Consider the following 24187-nt stretch of genomic DNA (forward strand, 5'->3'; position numbering starts at 1 on the left):
TTTGGAATGTCTGGTTCAAACAAGTTGTGTGTGTGTATGTGTGTGTATTATAATTAAGGCTACAATTTTGTCACAGAGGTTGTGGAAGTCACAGAATCCGTGACTTCCAAAGATCTCTGTGACTTCAGCCCAGGCGGCTGGGAACTGCAAGGTCCCGCCAACTCCTGCAGTGGCAGGCAGCTGTGAGGTACCCCACCACCACCTGAGGCAGCGGGCCTCCAAGCTCCAAGCCACCATGGGCAGTGGGGGTATCCCACAGCTCCTGGACACCACGGGGGAAGGACAGGGGGACCCCTGCAGCTCCCTGGCCACCACAGGGGAAGCAGGGAGACCCCCCGCAGAGCCCCGCCATGGTGGTGGGGCAGGAGGAGCCCTGCAGCACCCCATGCAGAGGGACCCCCACAGCTCCCTGTCACTGTGGGGGGCATGGGAAAACCCACAGACCCTGGCCTCCGCCGGAGAGCAGAGGGACCAAGGCAGCCCCTGGCTGCCGTGGAAGGGTAGGGGGGTCCTTGAAGCTCTGAGCCCCAGCAGGCAGTGGGGACCCTGGACTTCCAGCCACCCTGCAGCTGCCCAGCCCCTTCACATTTTATCATTGATATTTTTAGTAAAAGTCAGGGACAGGTCATGGGCAATAACAAAAAAATCGTGGAAGACAGTGACTTGTCCCTGACTTTTACTAAAAATATCCATGACAAAATCTTAGCCTTAATTATAGTATTAGTATTATTTAAAAGGCAACATGTTACTTTCTTGGAATAGCAAAGAGCATGTATTTTTTCCTCTTGATTTCTTAAATAGCCTCAAACTTGCAGACACACAAATTACTCATAAACATGTTTCCAGGATAGGGGTGTAGAATTATATATTTTTATCCAATTCTTATCAGCTTTACTCTATATTACATGTAAAGTGTACATATCTACAGCATTTGCAATACCCTTTGAAAAAGGAGACACTGGAGTGAAGAATTACATTAGATCACGAATTTAGCAAACTACATGACCAAATGTTACACACACACACACACACACTTTTTTTTTTAAGAAGAATTATACAAACAACTAAAATAAGCATATTTATAGGGGTGCTATAAAAAGGAATAAAGCAAATACAGCAGACCGCAATAAACCCCCCAAAACAAAAAAATAATGTATCTGACTTTACAGTACATTTGGTTAAAATATACAAAACTTATCTATAATGCAAACTGAAGATATTTCTTACAGGTTGACAGAGACTGAAAGATCAAGGCACTTTGGTCTCTGGAACGGTAGCAGCCACACTATTTCCAGTTTCCTCTGCCTAGAAGATTCAAACATCAAGATTCCTCAGAAGGAAGGGAGTAAATACAGTGGTGGTCACAGTAAAAGACAGTGAGGGACATGCATGTGTTATGTGTAGTGGGGACCAGGAGGGCATGCGAAGAAAAGATATGAACCATGATCAGGAAGACTGAGCCAAAGCCTCTGGTATGATTAGGGCCCTACCAAATTCACAGTCATGAAAAACGTGTCACGGATCATGAAATCTGGTCTCCTCCCATGAAATCTGGTCTTTTGTGTGCTTTTACCTTATACTGTATGGATTTCATGGGAGAGACCAGCATTTCTCAAATTGGGGGTCCTGACCCAAAAGGCAGCTGCAGGGGGGTTGCAAGGTTATTTTAGGTGGGTGGTGGTATTGCCACCCTTACTTCTGGGCTGCCTTCAGAGCTGGGCAGCTGGAGAGAAGCAGCTGTTGGCCATGTGCCCAGCTCTAAAGGCAGTGCCACCGCCAGCAGCTGGGCAGAAGGAAGGGTGGCAATACCATACCATGCCACCCTTACTTCTGCGCTGCTGCCTTCAGAGCTGGGAGACCGGAGAATGGTGGCTGCTGACTGAGGGTCCAGTTCTTCAGGCAACAGCGCAGAAATAAGGGTGGCAATACCGTACCATGCCATCCTTACTTCTGCGCTGCTGCTGGCAGTGGCGCTGCCTTCAGAGCTGGGATACCGGCCAGCAGCCGCTGCTCTCCAGCTGCCCAGGTCTGAAGGTAGCACCTCTGCCAGCAGCAGCATAAAAGTAAGGGTAGCACTACTGCAATTCCCCCGACAATAACCTTGCGACCCCCCACAACTCCTTTTTGGGTCAGGACCCCTACAATTACAACACCGTGAAATTTTAGATTTAAATAGCTGAAATCATGAAATTTATGTTTTTTTAAATCCTATGACCATGAAATTGACCAAAATGGACTGTAAATCTGGTAGTGCCCTAGGTATGATGCTTAAGGCATAATACCACAACAAAAAATTATAACTGAAAACGAAATAACTATTAAAATATATATATACACACACACTTCTGGTTAAAAATTGAGAATGATAGTAACAATTCCTTACAATACTGATAAAACACATACATGACAATTGTGTGAATCTATTCCTTTAAGTATATTCTGGAAGAAGTAGCAGGGGAATGTGGTTGTGCTGGTATAAATTATTTTGTTTAGAAGGGCAGCGAAAACAGGTGCATCAGTATTGTCAATCTGGAAGATGGTAAATGTCAGCCATCTTGACGGTATACTGTATTTTTATGACAGGTTTCAGAGTAGGGGCCGTGTTAGTCTGTATCCGCAAAAAGAAAAGGAGGACTTGTGGCTCCTTAGAGACTAACAAATTTATTTGAGCATAAGCTTTTGTGAGCTACAGCTCACTTCATCGGATGTGATGAAGTGAGCTGTAGCTCACGAAAGCTTATGCTCAAATAAATTTGTTAGTCTCTAAGGAGCCACAAGTCCTCCTTTTCTTGTTTTGTATTTTTATGCTCTTCTGAAGAACAGTAACAATTATCCATTGTAGTAAAATTCTTCTTTTATAATACTGTACATGTGAGATAAGTGTACTAAGTACTTTGTCTGACCTTCTGCAAAGAAACAATCCTCTAAATTAAGGACTGATTGCTCTTTGTGTGAGAAGAAAGAATTTCACTTATTCTGAGAAGTAGAAAGTCAAGTAGAACTCTGGTTTTGTGCTTTTCCTGCTCCAAGCCTTCTGCTTTTTTCACATCTACCCCTAAATTGTTACCATTTTTATTTTTAAAAACAGTAAGTTCTCAGAACAAATAAATAGTTTATTTGTACAACTAAATATTTTGATGATTTTTTAAATAAGTTGATATAAATAAAAGTAAATAGTTACTCAGATCTATACTGTTAAAGAATTGGGTTTTCAAGAAACAAATCTACTGCTCTTCCTAGTACTGTTGACTGCACCAAATAATCTGGAAGGAATGGAGAGATATAAATTAAAGTTAAATTAGAATCTCTCAATAATAAATGGCATATTTCCTCATAGTAAATGTGGCTAAATTTAGTATTTTATGTTAAATAGGGAGAAATCTAGAAGTATACATACAATTAGAGATATATAGGGCTTGATTCCACCTTGTGCAGCAGTTTAAAAGTACTTTACACTAACTATAAATGTAATTTACATCCACTTAGTGCCCTTTTACCCTAATAGAGTAGTGTACAGTAGTCTTAGCATAAATGAGAATCTAGTCCTAACATTATAGTGTGGCAAAATTTTACACCCATTTTGCACAGGCATAAATGACTGCACAAGGCAAAGGGCAATGAAGAATCAGGTCCATGGTATTTATATGTGACTGGTATTGTTCGTCCTCATATTAAAAATTAAATAGGTGATACGCAAAACACTATACCAGTATAGTACAAAAGAAAAAGTAGACTTTGTATCCAAATATCCTTGTATAAAAGAAAATCTCTTTTATGCAAGAGATGTGTATCCATTACTGTGAGCTGTAATAATTCCAGAGTCCCAATATAGTCTAAAAATGGCATAATGAAGTAGTTCATAAATGCCTGTGTGATAAAACAATGCAAATACAACCGCACTTTCCTCAGAATGAAATGATCACTCTTTTAGTCAATTTTAGTAATTGTCCATAAAGTTATTCTAATATAAAAAGTCATTTGTTCAAGTTTCCCAAGCAAGGGAACAAATTTTATTATCCCCTTCATTTTAAAAAGTTAAATTCAGCAGGGTCATTTAATTCCAATTTTTTTTTTTTTTTTCATTTAGAAACCTTTTAGTTTTTGTTTAAAAAGTACTTGAAAAATGGTACAGCAAAAATATCTCAGAGTGCAGTTTACTGAACATTACAAACAGTCTGCATTGCAATTTGTTAGTGCTGTTTGCATAATAAGTGTTAATTGTTGCTATGGTTTCTTTGTATTTACTGTAGGTTTACGGGGGGAGGGAATGTCTTTGTTTACAAATGAGTTGTATTTATTACTGAGATTACTCCCAAGAGAATATTCAGAAAACAAATCTGAATATTATATTAATATTAGTTTAAAATCTTAACCCCAGTCACTTTAAATTGTTTGTTACCAGCATATATACTGATTTTTAAGATTAGATATACTAATTCTACATTAACAGTGCAAATGTCTCAATATTCACATCAACCTAAAATTAATGCTGCAATTACTACTGACACCCATGTCAAGAAAGTAGTAAATAAAGTAATTCACATTAGTAATTCTCAAATCCTCAAAATGCTGTCATTAGTAATATTAAAGCAACACAGAACAAATGCTGGGTTTCAAAACCTCTTGGTTTTGTCAAACACAATCCTTGTAAACATGCCTGCATAAGATTTCTCAACACTGTTATCTGAAGTAATTAAATAAATAAAACCATTGACAAACAATTCCTATAAGCTTTTTGCATAGGGTTTGGATTAAGTTTACTTTAAAATGCAGCAAGCTGTTAATAAAATCTGTTAGTCAAGTAGGTTCCAATCGTGCTAACAATTACACATGTACTTTACACCAGTAGTCTCATTGACTTTAATGGGATGGCTCACATGTGTAACTGTTTACAGAATTGGGGTCTTATTTAGCACTTAAAGCTGTCCCTAGTCATTCAGAAGGTGAGCAGTAGAAATGCTCTGCATAAGTTTACAAAATATGCTATTCAATTTAAAAGTATATCAATGGAAATGTTTCTGTAAAAGTCACATATTTATGATTTCAAACAGGTTATGTACATAATATACTACCACAGAAGGAAATACCTCACTGTAGTACAACAGTGTACAGTTGTGAAACACAGTGTTTAGTATAATTTCCCTTTAGTTTTCCCAGTGCATAAGTGGTTTACAACTACACTATACAACATGCCCAAGTCTAATTATTTATTATGTACAAGATAGAAGCAAGATGTGAGGAAGAAGGAATGAAAAAAAAATGGCAAAGATACAGGGATTCATTCCTGCCAGGTGCTGAGCACTCCTCCAAAGGTGCGAAGAGCCCACAACTCCCACTGAAATCAGTAAGACTTAAAGACACTCAGCATCTCAGAGTAGCATGCAGCACCTTGTGGGATCCCAAATAAACTCCATGAGAGAACATCAAAATCATTCAGATGTTTTATAAAGCGCAAACAAGAAAAATATAATTGAATATTTTACAATCAGTATTAAGCTAACTGCCATGTTTGTGCAATGCAAAATTAAAAACATAGGTTGGCATGCATTCAGTATGGATCCCATGATAACAAAGATGGAATTTGGAGTTTCTGCATCTTTTAGAAAAAACATTCATCTTTGTATCTTAAAGTTATCCTATAAATATAAAAGATAAACAAATACATTATAGCTGTTCCTTGAAATAGACATTTGAACACATGACCATTTTTTAAAAAGTGTTCAGTACTAAATTTCAACTCCTTTCTCTGGTATATCATTGGGTTTTGGAGTTTGAAAAGTTTTTTAAAAATTTATATTTTCTAGAAATACAAATAAACAATAGCATTACAGTGCAAAGTAACCTCATCTTGCCAGCCATATATTATCTCGATGCAAAAGGATCTAAGACTGTTATATTCTGAGTAGCATAAAACCAAATTTAAGGATTAAATTTGTAAAACAGCATAATGGTACTCCTTTTATGTTCAGTTCTGATCTTAAATTCCAAAACAAGGTCCAGATTCCAGCCCATCCTATGCACCAACACAAGGGAGTTAGAAGTGACGTAAGATGGCCTCTTGCTTTAGTGCACTGTACCGCCATTACTTGTGTGCAGAGGGAACCAGAGCTGCTATGACCCTCCTTATGTAGATGGGCAGGAGAAGTCTCGACTCTGCTCCCCACAACATGCCTCGTGGCAAAGTTACACAGCGTTTCAGGGAGTACATATTGCCTTTTACAGTATATTCCCTCCCTGGAGCAGAGGGGGAAACTGAAAGTAGATTATGTCTCTCAGTCACACTCTTCCTCCAGGGATAGAACAACAATGTAATTACCCCTTACTCAGGACTAGACTGCACACCAATCCAGCCCTAAGCGAGTTCAATGTTGGTTGTATTCACAATATTATACCACATCCAGTGATTCTGAACTAGGACTAAAACCAAATGTCTTGAAACAAAAAGCTAAAAAGGCAGAACTGAAACAAGTTGTTCAAAGCAATGAACATATATATCCCTGTAATCCCTCTGTTCCAAGGAAGGACAGGTATTACCAGGCATATCACCTCTTAATTGTTCAAGAGAGGATATTTCTCTGATTTTCAGTCAGAGAACTGGAAGATGGTTTCTGGGTTATTGCTGTCTGCAGGATTTGTTGGCTGCAGGGTTTTTGTTGGTGTAGTTTTACCATGAGAATGAGAGGAGGAAGAATGTGAACTTTCACTGGAACTGCTACGTGTCTCTGTGCTTGTACTAGTCTTTTTCATCTTCCTTCTTTTAGCAAGAGGTGCCTTGTCAACATTCTGGAGGCAAAATCCTTCTCTTTTGTACTTGTTAAAGGCCTGTTTCAAAATAAAAAGGCAATTTATGCATTTATAAAAGGTTTCAGAAATGTTAGAACATGCGTAATAAGGTATGAGGTCTATGTTTTATTATTTCTCAAGAGTCATGTCTATACATTCTTCATGCAGTTTATGACAATTTTACAACCCTTTAAACTAGCGCTGTCAAGCGATTAAAAATGTTAATCATGCGATTAATCGCACTGTTAAACAGTAATAGAATACCATTTATTTAAATATTCTTGGATGTTTTCTACATTTGCAAATACATTGATTTCAATTAAAACACAGAATACAAAGTGTACGGTTCTCACTTTATATCTATTTTTATTATAAATATTTGCACTGTAAAAAACAAAAGAAACAGTATTTTTCAATTCCCCACATAGTCCATGTTTTAAAATTATTTTACTAAGCCATAAATATAGTCAAGATTACATTTCAGTATTTTATATTTACTTAAATTACAATTTTAATTTCAAACATTTCAGGGTTATTTTTTTTTCTTCAAAACTGAGATCTCTGCAATTGCTAAATAAAAAAAAACTATTTACCCCACTTCTTCTTCTTGGACAACACAGTCCCTGTTTGTAATGAAGCCATAAAATGCAATGTGTTTGAGCATAAACTGCAATTTAACATATTATGTTTTAGATTATTCTTCATATATAAAGTTTTGAAAAAATCAATATTACATTTCCCTCTTTGCCTGCATTTGTATAGCAAACATATTTTTAGTGAATTAATGCTGGTAACCAAAAATGTCCATTAAGGCTATTAAGGTATTTCCACAGACCATTCCAAATCGTAATATATTTTAGATGCTTTAGCTCAAATTTTTGTAGCAATAGTTTACTTTCTTCCTTTCTTTCCTAATCACAAAAAGGGCAATTAAACTGAAAGTCAAGCAAGTGCTAAGTGTAACCAGAATGTTACACGTGTCTTACAAAGCTTTGTTTAAGGACCTTCTCTAAACTTGTATATTTATGGTAGCTGTTTCACCATCATCACTTTCCCCAGTGATATAAATATGCTGTCAAAATCTATATTCCTCTCTCAACTTCCCATTTTGACATATGTGTTTCATTATATTCTCTCATGTAGGTTTCTGGCCATTGATATAAGTCTACATATTATATAGGCCTTATATTTCTGTGACTTCCTATACAACTGTCACAGAACTCTAAATGTGAATACATTTTTTAAAGAAACAAATTCATGTAAATCCAAATTCTAGGCTGATATAACAAATGTTTAATATTTATAATTAAAATACAAGAGTTTTTAAGCTTACATGAAAGGTTGCTTTGACGTATGTATGTACAGCAGCTCCTGAAGAGCCTAAGTTATCAGGAGTCATTAGAGGATTGGATGACAGCTGGCTCCCATCTTGAAGCCATTCACTGTATCTCAAGCTGGACATTTTAATTCTTTTATTTGGATCCACTGTAAGAAGTCCTAACAGAAATATATTATATATATTAAATATATTCTTAATCCAGGAGCTATTATTTATCTTTTTAATACTGTGGATAAAGTAATCATTTGAAAACATAAAAATTGAATCATTTGATGAGTCATGTTTATATATTACTTAGATATAGCTCATATAATGTTGACACAGGGTTGTACAAAACACTTTTTAACAAAGAAATGAACTACGTGCTTGTTATAAAACATTCATAAATCAACAATAATACATCAAGTGTTCAATAACTGACATCCCTAAAAAATTATAGACATTGATTCTGGATGCGCTGATAATTACCGCTTGTAACAAAAAGATTACTTTGGCTTCCTTATAAACTTAAATTAATAAAGCACCCAAAACTGAAGAACACAAAAGTATACAGTATGGTACTTTACTCTGGTCACTGCAACTAAAAGAAAAATATGAAAAATCCATGGATACATACCTTGTATCAAATCTTTGGCTTCTTGAGATACATTCTTCCAGGCTTCTCTTTCAAAGGAGAATTCTCCCTTTTTAATTTTCTTCATAATTTCCAATGCACTGGTGCATGTTAAACCTTTGTCTTGAGACTGGAAGGGTACCTGTCCTGACAGCATTGTATACTGCCAGGAGAACAAAAGTAGTACTAATTAGTACCATATATTTATTGCCAACCTTACTACAACATTACTGACTACATTAACCTAACTCACTCAATATTCAGATATTGTTATTTATAGCGTAGCAACAGCGTATATATTCCAACTAATAGTACTTTAATAAGAGTTATATTTTCTCTTTAAGGTGTACATGGCCTAAAGCACAACAGGTCTTTATTTAGAGACCTTGTTAGCAACATCGGCTTACATGTCTCAGGAATGTTGAAAACATACAGATTTTACGCAGTGGGAAGCCTATACTTATTTTTCAAAATAAATTTTTCTGTAAAACAGAATGTAGGTTGGATCTTTATCTGAACTGGAACAGTTTTAAGAGCATAATATAAATTTATAGAGGTCTCATAATCGATTTATTATTTCCTTCACACATCCAAGCTGTTTTAACAGGTGAACATTCCAAGAAAAAATAATTTAAACAAATTGATCAGAAAAAAACTGAAAGCTGGCTCTAGCTCTACCTTCTTAAATGCTTCCAGTGCACATCCCAGCTTGTTACTATATGTGCAGGAAAAAGATATCCTCACCCCACTCCAAAGCAGTGTCTACCCAATACTAGCTTATCTGGGACAATGTCAAGCCCTCCCCAGACATTAGTTTTAACAAGGAATCAATTCTGCTTGTGTTATAGAATGATCAAAATAAATAAGCCACACAACCAACCACTCACCAAAATGACCCCCAAACTCCAGAGATCACAGGATTCATCATAACCATTGTGATTCAAGAGCTCTGGAGCAGCATAATGAAGAGTAAAACATGGAGTCTTAAGAGGCTGATTATCAGGTGGTTTTAACCGAGCAAATCCAAAATCAATTATTTTTATTTCTGAATTATCATTTTCATCTGTGAACAATAAATTCTGAAAAGCAAATGCAAAGATAACTAAGTTAAAATAAACATTTTAAAAGATGCAGTTTTAAAACATACATGAAACTGATTCGAACCAACAATTTTTAAAAGAATTTAGTCTCTAAGACCAAATATGCAAGCCAATATGCTTTTCTCCTCTTTGTGAATATATTCTGTTTCCTCATACTGCTTGATTAGAAAGAGAAGTTAAATAATGTTTAATTTATAAATCAGCTCTGATTGGAGATAAGCATGTGCTTACCACTATGCAACTTATAAAATCAGCTGCTATGTATGCGCACTCTTAGGAGATCATTTTCCAAGATACAGTGCCAAGTATATCAAATCAAATTCTATATCACAACAATATCACTAACAAGCAGAAAATTAGGTGTTTAGAAACTAGCATGTTTAGAAAGGGAAATGGAAAATGTTTAAACACTGAAGTAGTAAAAATATTACACTTCTTAGCAACCTCATTTTTAAAGGACAGAGTACTTATTGAAACTGAAGAATATTATTTAAGACTATCTACTTTAAAAGATAAGAATTAAATTGGTATATTCCAATTTAACCGAGCTAACCAAATGTGCATCAGTCTTTTAAATCATTTAAAGCTCTATTCTGTAACGTGGTAAGTAATCTAGAGTGCCATATGAGTGAAAGTGTGCAATAGCACTCCCAGAATGTGCTCTGCATTTTGCAGGATTGAGCTTTAAAGTTGTCTCTTGCTACCAATACAAAGATTTGGAAAACCAAACCTGAGAAAATTCAGAGAGAGAGAGAGAGAGAGAATGTATATTTTCCTGTGCCAGTTTCTCTAATTTAAGGAATATTCATATCATCACTGAATTCCAACATTAAAGATGGATTATAAACCATTAAGATTCAACCAACGTGGGTAATACAGGCTGCAGAAATAATTTGATTTAGTTATTAGAAAAGTTCCTGGTGAGAATTTGGGGCGAAAGTAAGCTGGTGTGCTGATAAGAAAATCTGACAGAGCTCAAATGACCTGTTTCTGACACCTCAGATTTATCTACTTTCTTTGTCTGCCCACAAAACTCTACTAATAATGCCTTCTTTTTAAGTTTCCCCCCATATATGAGAGCTAGAATCAAATTTCCATTTGGCTACTTCATCTTTCTAAAACACTTCTTTGTTCCCTCTGATTTAAAGCTATTTCTTTAGGATAATCCCAGCCAAGTAACAGGTATACTTGGAACCTAATTTTCCAAAGCTGAAGAAAATTAGAATTATGAACAAAACTGATGGGAAGGAAGAATTTAGAGAGCAAAACATGAACGAACATTGGAATTGTTTAAGAAGAGTTTACAAGACAGCCCAAAAGCCACAATTCCTCAGTCACAGAAGAGGACTACTGGGTTAAAAGCCCATCCTAGTTAAGAGGGAAGTGAAGACCAGAAATTAGAAACAAACACACACTATATAAAAAATGGAAAAAAACAATGTAGATTGTGAACATTATAAATTATCAACGACAAAGTGTAGAAAATTGATAAGGGAAGCTAAAGACATCAGGGAAAAATCCCTTTTCCACTGCTTAATTATTCTTATAGTTAGAGACAGCCAACGTAAAACTCCCTTACTGCAAACTAAGCCAATTACTTCTTGTCCTATCCTCAGAGGACATGAAAAACAATTGAATAATGTCCTCTTCATAATAACTGTTTACATATTTAAAGACTTACCACGTCACCCTTCAGCCTTCTCTTCTCTACACTAAACATGCATAGTTCTTTCAACCTTTCCTTATAGGTCATGTTTTCTAAACCTTTTACCATTTTTACTGCTCTCCTCTGGACTCCCTCCAATTCGCCCACATCTTTCTTAAAGTATGATGCCAAAAACTGGACACAGTACTCCAACTGAGGCCTCACCAGTGCTGGGTATAGCAGAACAATTACCTCCCATGTCTTACATATGACACTCCTGTTAATACAGCTCAGAATAATATTTGCTTTTTTCACAACACCATCATACTGTTGACTGATATTAAATTTGTGATCCACTATAGCCCTCGGACTCTTCTGCAGTAATGCTGCCTATTCAGTTATTCTCCATTTTGTATCTGTGCATTTGATTTTTCCTTCCTAAGTGCAGTACCTTGCACGTGTCTTTACTGAATATTGTCTTATTGATTTCAGACCAATTCTCTAAATTATCAAGATCAGTTTGAATTCCAGTCCCATCTTCCATAGTGCTTGCAACCTCTCCCCAGCTTGGTATGCAGATTTTATAAGCACACTTTCCATTCCATCATTCAAGTCATTAATGAAAATATTGAATACTATCAGACCCAGAACAGACCCTTGCAGGATACTACTTGGTACAGCCTCCCAGTTTGACAGTGAATCACTGATAACTACTTTTTGAGTACAGTCTTTCAACCAGTTATATAAGCACCTTATAGTAACTATACATAGACCATATTTCCCTAGTTTGCTCATGAGAAAGCCAAGTGAATTGTGTCAAAAGCCTTACTAAAGTCAAGCTATATCACGTCTACTGTTTCCCCACTGTTTATTAGGCTGGTTACCCTGTCGAAGAAGGAGATAAGATTGGTTTGGGATTGTTTGTTCTTGACAAATCCACACTGGCTTCTGCTTATCACCTTATTATCCTCTATTATTGTTATTAACTTATTGTTTAATAATTTGTTCCATTATCTTTCTAGGTATTGAAATTAGGCTAGCTTGCCTATTATTCTCCAGGTCCTTCCTCTTCTCCCTTTTTTAAAGCTGGATACTATGTTTGTTCTTTTCCATTCCTATGGGACCTCACTTGTCCTCTATGGGTTCTTGAAGATAGCTAATGGTTCAGAGCAAAACAAAATTTAATACATCAGAAGCAGGAATCATAGAATCATAGAATATCAGGGTTGGAAGGGACCCCAGAAGGTCATCTAGTCCAACCCCCTGCTCGAAGCAGGACCAATTCCCAGTTAAATCATCCCAGCCAGGGCTTTGTCAAGCCTGACCTTAAAAACCTCTAAGGAAGGAGATTCTACCACCTCCCTAGGTAACGCATTCCAGTGTTTCACCACCCTCTTAGTGAAAAAGTTTTTCCTAATATCCAATCTAAACCTCCCCCATTGCAACTTGAGACCATTACTCCTCGTTCTGTCATCTGCTACCATTGAGAACAGTCTAGAGCCATCCTCTTTGGAACCCCCTTTCAGGTAGTTGAAAGCAGCTATCAAATCCCCCCTCATTCTTCTCTTCTGCAGACTAAACAATCCCAGCTCCCTCAGCCTCTCCTCATAAGTCATGTGCTCTAGACCCCTAATCATTTTTGTTGCCCTTCGCTGGACTCTCTCCAATTTATCTACATCCTTCTTGTAGTGTGGGGCCCAAAACTGGACACAGTACTCCAGATGAGGCCTCACCAGTGTCGAATAGAGGGGAACGATCACATCCCTCGATCTGCTCGCTATGCCCCTACTTATACATCCCAAAATGCCATTGGCCTTCTTGGCAACAAGGGCACACTGTTGACTCATATCCAGCTTCTCGTCCACTGTCACCCCTAGGTCCTTTTCCGCAGAACTGCTGCCTAGCCATTCGGTCCCTAGTCTGTAGCGGTGCATTGGATTCTTCCATCCTAAGTGCAGGACCCTGCACTTATCCTTATTGAACCTCATCAGATTTCTTTTGGCCCAATCCTCCAATTTGTCTAGGTCCTTCTGTATCCTATCCCTCCCCTCCAGCGTATCTACCACTCCTCCCAGTTTAGTATCATCTGCAAATTTGCTGAGAGTGCAATCCACACCATCCTCCAGATCATTTATGAAGATATTGAACAAAACCGGCCCCAGGACCGACCCCTGGGGCACTCCACTTGACACCGGCTGCCAACTAGACATGGAGCCATTGATCACTACCCGTTGAGCCCGACAATCTAGCCAGCTTTCTACCCACCTTATAGTGCATTCATCTAGCCCATACTTCCTTAACTTGCTGACAAGAATACTGCCTGCCAAACAATCAGCAGTACCTCTGGATGATCAAGGTACTAAGAGAGTATTCAAAGACAAGGAAGATGCAGAGAAGCTAAATGAATTCTTTGCATTGCTCATCACTGCCGAGGATATGAGGAAGATTCTCACACCTGAGCCATCTATGACGGGGTGTACCAACCCCGCAGTGGGCCGCTGGGGGTGGACCAATCATTGTGGGCCCAAGCAACCACACACCCTTTCCCCCTGCTGCGCATGCTCCAGGCGCAGAAGCCAGATTAAGGAGGCAGCCCAGCTCAGTCGGAGTGGGCGACAGAAGGGAAAGGACGTACACTGCTAATTCCTGCGATAGTGCTGGGGGCAGAGCCCAAACACCTGGACTATGCTCCAGGCATCTCGCTGACGACGGAGACTGCCGGGGAAGCCAAGCCGCCGCCTGCTGAGGAGGCTGCTGCCTGCTCTATGTCCCAGCCCAGAGGGAAGTAAGACCTAGAGACTATTTGTTTGTTTTCCCAACTCAGGAGCCATAGACTGATTGATGTTTTGCCCTGGCCAGTGGGCTAATTCCCCAAGTCCTATTGCCTGCCCCAGCCAGGAGGCTGCAGGGCTTCAGACTGCTTGTTTGTTTTGCCTGCCCAGGGACCCACAGAGTATTTGTCTAAGTGACCCCGTCAGGGGGCCAGGACCCACTTGACTGGAATCACCTGCTTAACAAGGAATCCCGATGACTGTGATGGGGTGTACCAACCCCGCAATGGGTCAACATGGGCACCCCAAGTCCACACACCAGGCCCCGTCACACTATCCTTTTTAGGTTATGTAACATATTGCTTAAATCAGTCTCTACCAGGTGACTGGAGGATAGCTAATGCAATGCTGATTTTTTAAAAAGGCTCCAGAAGCAATCCTGGCAATTACAGGCCAGTAAGCCTAACTTCAGTACCAGGCAAATTGGTTGAAACTATAGTAAAGAACAGAATTATCAGACAAACAGATGAACACAATATGTTGGGGTAGAGTCAACACGGGTTTTGTAAAGGGAAATCATGCCTCACCAATCTATTAATATTCTTTGAGGGGGTCAACAAGCATGTGAACAAGCATGTGAACAAGGGGGTCAACAAGCATGTGAACATGATTCAGTGGATATGGTAAACTTGGACTTCCAAAAAGCCTTTGACAAGGTGCCTCACCAAAGGCTCTTAAGCAAAGTAAGAAGCCAGGGAATAAGAGGGAAGGTCCTCTCATGGATCAGTAACTGGTTAAGGACAGGAAACAAAGGGTAGGAAGAAATGGTCAGTTTTTAGAATGGAGAGAGGTCCCCAAGGATCTGTACTGGGACCGGTGCTATTCAACATATTCATAAGTGATCTGGAAAAAGGGGTAAACAGTCAGGTGGAAAAATTTCAGATGGTACAAAATTACTCAAGGATAGGTAAGTCCAAAGCAGACTACAAAGAGTTACAAAAGGATCTCATAAAACTGGATGACTGTACAACAAAATGGCAGATTAAATTCAATGTTCATAAATGCAAAGCAGTACACACTGGAAAACATCATCCCAACTATACATACAAAATGATAGGGTCTAAATTAGCTGTTACACACAAGAAAGAGAATTTTGAGTCATTGTGGCTAGTTCCTGAAAATATCTGCTCAATTTGCAGCGGTAGTCAAAAAAGCTAACAGAATGTTAAGAACCATTAGGAAAGGCATAGATAATACAGGGAGTCCTTGGACTTACGATGCCCGACTTACATCTGACGCCACTTATGACGCTTTTCAATTGACTGCCCGTTTTACCTCTATGATGCTTGTTTCGCCCTTATAACGCTTGATTTGCATAAAGTTCGCTTGAAATCACTTCCTGGTGGTGTTATACTGGTGTGGAGCTGGAAGGGGTCACTTCAGATTGGCTTCAAGGCAGCAGGGTAGCTTGTTGCCAGGTAGGGTTGCCGCTTGTTTTTGATTGGCTGAGCCCGGGGCCAGAAGCCAATCAGAAAGCTTGAAAGTGATTGGCTGAGGCTCAGCATGTGCGCCGTTCTCCCTGGCTTTCTGAGCCTGTGTTGCCAGAATTCTGAGCAATATATGTGAGTTTATATGTTTATTTGAATGCTGTTTACAAAATATAATGTACTGTAAATACATTGATGTTACAACATTAGTCATCTATAATTCATTTAGTACAAAAATCTGGGTTATTGTGGTGAAAATAGTGTATCAAGCCTTGGTTCAGGAACCAATCCCCCCTTCATATCATTGATTCCTATGGGAAAAGTGGTTTCGACTTACATTTAGATTTACAACGCAATTCTGAGGAACGAATTGTGTCATAAGTCTGAGGACTCCCTGTAAGACCGACAATATCATCATGCCACAATATAAATCCATAGTAATCCCACACCTGGAATATCGTGTGCAGTTCGTGTGCAGTTGCCCTTTCTCAAAAAAAAAAAGTATGTTAGAATTGGAAAAAGTACAGAGAAGATTAGGGATATTGAACAACTTCCATATGAAGAGAGATTAAAAGGACTGGGACTGTTCAGTTTACAAAAGAAAATGACAAGGGGTAGCAAGGGATAGGTACTCTAGCTTTTCATAGGCTGAATTAAATACATCTAACTTATCTAAATATTATTTAACCTGTTCTTTCCTGTTTTGGCCTGAGATCCTACCCCCTTGTTAATGTTAACTGTGTTAAGCATCTTATCACAATTAGCCTTTTTAGTGAAGACTGAAGCAAAAAAGGCATTCAATATTTCAGCCTTCTCTGCATTACCTGTTACTTACTCTCCCCTTCTCCATGAACTAATGGATGTACACTTTCCTTCATCTTTGTCTTACAGAGTTGTGGGTGGAAAGGAGTCTAGGGCTAGGATGACAGGGGTGCAGGTTAGTATTGAGGGACACTAGCACAGCTGTGAGGGGAGGAGCCCAGGGCAAGCGTGGCAAGGGGCTGCACATCAGGATTATACGGCAGAGCTGTGGGGCGAGAAACACTCAAATGGCCCTACATGCTATGCACATCCTCTTCTTATTCCATTACTGCAGTGAATTCCCTAAATTTTGCTACTGTCCAATGGGTTCCAATCCCTTACAGAACGAAACATATCAAGCCTATATAGCATAGTAGCATGGATAGGGAGGGCTGCCTCATAATTAAGAACTCGCTCTTCTACTTTAATGACTTATGTAACTGCCATGTAAATAAATTAGTTTATTTATCGGTATTTCACCAAATCTACATAGTCACACCAAGCAACCCTGACCAGTACTGTTAAAAGAGTAGTTAGAGCCTAAATGGGGTCTCATGTTTTTGCAGAAAGGTGCACTGACCATATCTATATGGGGAAAACTGCATCCCACCCTCGGTTCCTGACTGCCTCAAAATAGTAACTTTAAGAACAACAAGCAGGAAAAAGAGAGGAAGGGCTAGTCTGACTGTGTGGAGGCAGTAAATTCTGAGAACCGTTTGCTAACAAGTAACCCTTCATTACTTCAACTTCTCAGATTTCCGTTCTTACAGATTAGCACTATTCAGATAAGTTGAAGAATGTGCCCAGTTTATTAAGAGAATGAAGTACTCCCTTACAACCTAACATCTGAACCAGTCTTTAAATTAAGATGGTAACAAGAGTAAATGGGGGGACTCTGTTCCACATGGTGCCATATTTATAACAACCTGCCTCAAATGCTACTTTTTCTCTGATGGACAGAGAAACAGCAATCTTCTACATTAAGCACTTTGGCAATATATTTTCTTATCTTGTTAGAATTTCATGACACACCCCAATGATTTATTATGTTCAGTAATTCAGACAGTACACAAGAGCAAAGGGTAGCATTTTCAAATCCTTTTGCTCTGAAGTCACTTAGGTTTTTGGGTGAGATTTTCAAAAGGACCTTAGTACCATTACCGCACAGACTTCTTTAGCCTTTAACTTTGAAACAGTTATAAACAATTGTATGCTAGGCAACCATAACACAAAATATTCTGCAAAAAGAGTAACAGTTGCCCCAGTTGTAAATGGGACAGAATATTAAATTCCAGACAGAAAGTGGCTGGGAATCTTCTGAGATAACAGTTATCTCAGGGGGTCTCAAACTCCCAGCCCGCAGGCCATCTGCGGCCCAAGAACCTCCCAACTGCGGCCCGTGGAGGAGAGAAGCAGGCAGACACGCTGCTCGCAATGTCCACTGTAGGTGCCGCCCCCCGTAGCTCCCATTGGCTGGGGGAGAGGGACAGAGAAATCATCATTAGTTGCCGGGCAGAGTCAGCCATGGAAGCAGCATCACTTTTTTCCAAAATGAATATAAACAAGTCAAAATACCAAACACAACTATCTGATGCACACCTTGCTGCAATCTTGAAGGTTTCAACTGCTCAGTCACAGAGGCCAATCAACAACAAACTGACAGAACTGAAGCATTGCCAGGTCTCTGGCAAACACTAAAAACTCTCTGGCAGGCAAAGAATTATATAAAGTTGTAGGACAGTTTTATTATTTCTAAGAAATTCAAAATAAAAAATACAATATAAACATTTTCTTTTCTGAACACCATCTTCAGTGACATTATTGGCCTGCTGGGGGGATTTCAAGACTGACTCTGGCCCTAAGGCAAATTGAGTTTGAGACCCCTGAGCTACCTCGTCTGCACTCAGGTCATATATTATAACCATCCCTTGAGGGTCAGTCCTAATGAAGAAATTCTATTCTATTCAGGTTTTTATGCCATAATTATCTCTACAATAGCTGAGCACTTTCCAACAGTGCATTAAGCAATGTGTCTATACCTCTGTCATGTTTGGTTTGTCCTCTCATCGTCTACCTACAGGGAGAAGACTGTACAGTGGAGTATCTTGTTTTGCAAAGTAGAGTTGTTGGTTGGGTTTTTTTTTGTTTGTTTAACCACTGCAGAAGAACTGATTTGAAAGGAAGGTGTGGTTGCATGATCAGAAAGGCATCAAGGTTCAAAATGAGTAGTTATTGTATTAGTTTGCAGCTGATTCATTATTTTTCATTTTTAAATCAAATACAGTTAATAGGGAGACGTGACAGTAACCAGTAGGCACTTGATACTAATCCACATCACATTGCTATTACCTTTTATTAGTAGTAAAGAAACAGCCACTTACTGTAGCTGTGGTTCTTTGAAATGTGATGTAGAAGTATCTGTAGAGGAGCAGCACTCGCATCTCGTAGCTATTCCCCCTTCCCTGTCTATATGAGGCAGTGCTGCCCGCACCCCACTCAGTTCCTTTGCAGTGAATGCCCAGAGACTAGATTCTGATGCAGATGGGTCAGAGGGTGGGTCGTGGAATACACGTCTGCATCACATCTCCAAGGACCACAGTTACAGTAAGTAACTGTTTCTTCTTCTTCGAGTAGATGCAGCCATAAATTCCACTTGGATGACTCACTAGCTATACCCAGGGGGTGTGGCTCAGATTCTATTTAAACAAAGACTGCAAAACTGCCTTCCCAAAGTTTGCATCTGATATGGATGCTGCAGTAATGGCATAAGGGTTCATAAAAATATATACTGATGACCACGTGGCAGCCCTGCAAATATCCAATATTGAGATATAGGAACACTATTGGCATAGTTTGTGCTCTCATAGAATGAGCTTGCTAAGATAGAGGGGGCGTAGCCAAAGCTGTTTTGTATGCAGCCTTGATGCAGGAAGTTATCCACTTCCGGATAGCCAGTGAGGAGACTGCCTGTCCCTTCCTATAGTCTGCATACAACACTAACAGACAAGGTGAAGCCCAAAAGAATTTAGTCCTGCCAAGGTAGAAGGCCAGACACAGTTTGAGGTCTAATGTGTGAAGATGCTGCTCCTCCAGAGGTAAGCGGCTTAGGACAAAAACACAGGCAAATGAAACCGCCGGGTTTAAATGAAACAGAGACCACTTTAGATACAAATTTCACGTGCAGCCGCAATGTCACTTTGTCTGGGGATAATTGCATGTAAGGAGGCTCTGTTATCAAAGCCTGCAGCTCTCACGCTCGCCTTGCAGATGTTACTGCCACAAGGAATACAGTTTTTTGACACAAGAGAGGAAAGGGACAGGAATCTAAGTGTTCGAACATAGGTCCCATCAGAGTTGCTAAGACTGTGTTAAGGTCCAACAAGGGAACCGGTTCCCAGACCATTGAATGGAGACAAAGGATTTCTTTTAAAAATCTCACCATCATTGAAAAACACTGATCTTCCATGAATGGGTGGGTGAAAGGCTATTGGCACTAGATATACCGTCAATGAGCTAAGTGTAACACCAAGGACTGAAGATGCAGAAAATACTCCAAGATGTTTTGGATACTACCCAGTGTTGGCTGAACTCTGTGGGCCAATAACCACATTGAAAAACACTTCCACTCTGCTGAATAGGCCATCCTGGTGGAGGGGGTTTTCTAGTACTGAGCAGCACCTGTCGAACAGTCACCAAACATTGCTCTTCCTCCTCATTCAACCATGGAACAGCCACACCATAAGATGCAGGGAGCTGAGACCAGGATTCAAAGTGCAACCAGGTCGGGATGGAGAGGAAGGGTTATGGGAGGCTGAAATGACAGTGCAAGCTTGGAAAAACAACACTGTCTCAGCCCAGTGAAATGATTGAGATCGGAGGGAAGGCATACACGGGAGCTGACTGCCAACTGAGGTGGAAAGCCATTGGTCAGGGAAACTGGACTGAGGCCCCCTCGAGAGCAGAAAAGTCCATGTTTCCTATTGTCCCTCATAGTGAACAGGAAGATCGTCGGGATGCTCCAAGCCATGAAGATGACTTGCAGAACACTGGGCTCCAGGCACCGCTTCTGATCCAGGTTAAAATTCCCACTGTGATGATCTGTGAGATGATTCTGGACTCTGGGCAAGTGTCCAGCTATTGGAGTCACACCCTCCTCAATGCAGAACTGCCACAGCCTGATAGTCTCTTGGCAGAGCACTTTGGAGTGTGCTCCCCCTTGCCTGTTCACATAATACACCGCTAAGGCTAAGAGTTTGTCATGGTTATTTTTAGTAAAAGTCATGGACAGCTCAGAGGCAATAAACAAAAATTCACGGAAGCCTGTGATCTGACTGTGACCTTTTACAAAAAAAAAAAAAAATAGCTGTAGCTGGGAGTTCCTGGGTTGGTGGCTTGGAGCTGCAGGGTTCACCCACTACCTGCTGCAGCTCGGAGCTGTGGAGGTCCCCTGCTGTGACTTGGCGCTCTGGGGCTGGCACTTTGGAGCTGTGGGGTTGCCCTGCAGCCCGCAGCGACTCAGAGCTTTGGGACCACCATTGCCTGACACCTCCAGCCCGACAGTCCCGGAAATGTCAGAAAATGTCATGGAGGTCTCTGGAAGTCATGGATTCCGTGACTTCTGTGACCTACATGACATAAAATTGTTGCCTTATACATCATGGTGGTATTGTCTGTAAGTATGTGAACCACAGAAGACTTGATGCATTCTGGGAAAGTGTGACAGGCACTGCAGATTGCCTGAAACTCCAGGACTGTGATATGCAGTGAAGCTCCCTGCTCTGCCCACACACTCTGAATTTTCAGCGACCCCAGATGTGCTCCCTAACCTAACAGGAAGCCGTGGGTGACAATAGTCCTGGTTGGTAAAGGCGGGACAAAGGGAATGCCTTGACACACATTCCCCTGAACTGTCCACCAGTGAAAGAAGCCCAAAATTAACAGAGGGAGGCAGACTAACCTTCCACGGGGGAAAAAGTCAGATGGTAAACGGTCATAAGCCACATTTGAATAGGGCTAAGGCGCAACCTTGCAAACTGAATCATCTGTGTGCATGCAGACATGTGGCCAAGAACCTCATGCACACATGAAATGTCGTGGGAGGTGGAGACTGCAGACCAAGACAAAGGCAACAAATAGTCTGGTAACAGTCGATCAACAAAAATGCTCTCAAACACACAGAGTCTATTAGGGACCCAACGAACTCTATTTTCTAAGTAGGAACCAACGTTGACTTTCTTGTGTTTAGAGTGTTGTATAAGTGCAGTGTAATATGTAAGGGAGAAAGGACTTCTTCTGTGAACCTGCCCTTAGTAGCCAGTCATCCAGATATGGGAAGACATGGATTTCCTTCTTCCTGCGGTACAATGCCATCACATCCATACAAGTGGTAAAAACCCGGGAAGTAGAAGGCAGACCAAAAGGAAAGACCAGTTACTGAAAACGACAGTTCGCCACAACAAATTGGAGAAATCTGTGGCTCGGGAGGATTGCTATGTGGAAATAAGCATCCTTAAGGTCTAGAGCAGCAAACCAATCATTCCGAGTCAATGCGGGGAGGATAGTTGATAGGATGATCATTAGGAACCTTATGTATCTGATATATTGTTAAGGTTGTGGATGTCTAGAATAGGTCTGACCCCTCCCTTGGATTTGGAAACCAGAAAATATCAGGAATAAAACCCTGACCCCAGTGTTCCGGATGAATCTCTTTCATTGCTCCCAAAGCCAGAAAAAAACAGACCTGCTCGAGGAGCAGTATCTCATGAGAGGGGGCCCTGAAGAGGGACAGATACAGACGATGTGGAGAGGAACTGGATAACCTAAACTGACAGGGCTTAGGACTCAGCTATCTGTAGTAATTGAGTCTCAAACACTGAGAAAATGGCCTATCCTGTTCCCGAAGTCCTGTAGAAGGGCCAGTAGAAGTCATGACCGGATCACTGCTTTGGACCAATGAGTCAAAATGAGCACTTGGGGGCACCAAAGGAGGGAGAGTGGACTGGCCAAATCCAAGACCAGAATGCCTCCACCTTTGGGACCTATGCCCCTTGCTAGGGTAGTCCTGCTCTCTCGGGGGAAGGACAGACAGCCCAAAGGGGTGTTGTGGCCGGTATTGTTGCTGCTGCTGTTGTCTGTCATAATGGTGCCTCTCCTTGAAGTAGTGAAGTTTCATCTATTGTGTCAGAAAAAAGCACCTGGCCACCAAACACCAAGTCTTCTCTTACTTCTGGGAGAATTCTGTGCCCCTGTCCGTGCACATAATTAATGTCCCCCACAATTTTTTTTCTCTGCAGAAAATACATTCTGCCGGAGAGGTGCTGCAATTATGCCTTTCACCCACCAGGGGCTGCTGTGGCACCAGAACAGAGGGCAGCCGGCTCAGCCAGCCCTAAAGAGGAATGCGAATAGGCTATGTTCCTTACAGCAGTGGTTCTCAAAGCCGGTCTGCCGCTTGTGCAGGGAAAAGTTTGTTTACTTCCCGTGTCCACAGGTTTGGCTGATCGTGGCTCCCATTGGCCACGGTTTGCCGCTCCAGGCCAATGGCGGCTGCGGGAAGTGGCGCGGGCCAAGGGACATGCTGGCCGCCCTTCCCGCAGCCCCCATTGGCCTGGAGCAGCGAACCGCGGCCAGTGGGAGCCGTGATCGGCCAAACCTGCAGATGCGGCAGGTAAACAAACTGATCCGGCGCGCCAGGGGCTTTCCCTGAACAAGCGGTGGACTGGCTTTGAGAACCACTGCCTTACAGCACCCTGCCTGTAGAGCCAGGTGAGAAGACACATGATGTGGGGGACAAAGAGTAGGGCACACAGGGATGCTGGGTTACAGACTGGGGTTCAGAAGGACTAGTGGGGTGGAGACAGACAGGGGCTGAATGGGAGTGGGGGTGCAGGGACACATGGGGAGAGGGGCAGATATGCCTGACTGAATGGGAGAGGCTAGGGGTCAACTAGTGTCTGCATGGGGGCATAGGCAGCGAGTTATATGGGCCCGTGGTGCCTATGCTCCATCTATATTCATGAAGGTGGGCCCAGCTCCACTAATGTTTGGGCCCCATGCTTTGGGGGGCCCTGCGCCATGGATCGGCAACATGGGGCGCTCTCACCTCGGGGGCAGCTCCCCCCATCCCCGGAGTCGCTGCGTGCTGCGGAGAGGCCCCAGCACTGACCCAGCTCCCAGCTCATTGGCCAATTTTCATTTCTCATATAATCTCATATACAGTACACACATTTTTCATTAATTATATGAGTTGAATTTGTTATTTATTATTATTTATTAGCTAGGTTACTGGGGTTTTTTCGGTGTGGCAAAATGTGTGCTATTTTATGGGTTGAACGATTGAATGACATAATACCACCCCGCCCCCAATGTCCGTCACTAAGTCTGGTAATTTTGTCAAGTGTTCATCGCACAACATGGTGGTGCCTACCCGTGCCTTGTGCTTCAGGGGGTCACGGGGTCCAAGGCGGCCTGGGGAGTTAGCGGGGGGCCTGGCGCTGGCAGCAGCCCACTCCACCTCGCTGGCTCCCGGCATTGCTCGGGGGCAGGGGCTTCGGGGAAGAGGTGGAGTGGGGGCGGGGTGGGAAGAAGCGGGGCAGAGCAGGGTTGCTCGCTGCTGTCGGCGCCAGGCACTCCACTAACCCCCCAGGCC

The 24187-nt window shown here is 41.2% G+C and overlaps 1 protein-coding gene across 2 annotated transcripts in view; it reads right to left on the bottom strand.

Moving 5' to 3' along the window:
* Positions 1–2765: 2765 nt before the first annotated feature.
* RPS6KA5 (ribosomal protein S6 kinase A5) overlaps positions 2766–24187 on the bottom strand; it is a 198707-nt gene continuing 177285 nt past the window's right edge. Inside the window, exons 14-17 of one of the 2 annotated variants that reach the window (XM_074956117.1) lie at positions 9623–9814; positions 8739–8898; positions 8117–8280; positions 2766–6822 (exon numbers count right to left, since the gene is read on the bottom strand). In XM_074956117.1, the coding sequence (XP_074812218.1) occupies positions 6583–6822; positions 8117–8280; positions 8739–8898; positions 9623–9814 (756 nt within the window). In that variant the 3' untranslated portion in view covers positions 2766–6582. The remainder of the gene's footprint in view (positions 6823–8116; positions 8281–8738; positions 8899–9622; positions 9815–24187) is intronic. The other variant, XM_074956118.1, reaches the window with a different exon arrangement.

The sequence above is a fragment of the Natator depressus genome, chromosome 6, assembly GCF_965152275.1.
Source record: "Natator depressus isolate rNatDep1 chromosome 6, rNatDep2.hap1, whole genome shotgun sequence".
Lineage (NCBI taxonomy): Eukaryota > Metazoa > Chordata > Testudines > Cheloniidae > Natator > Natator depressus.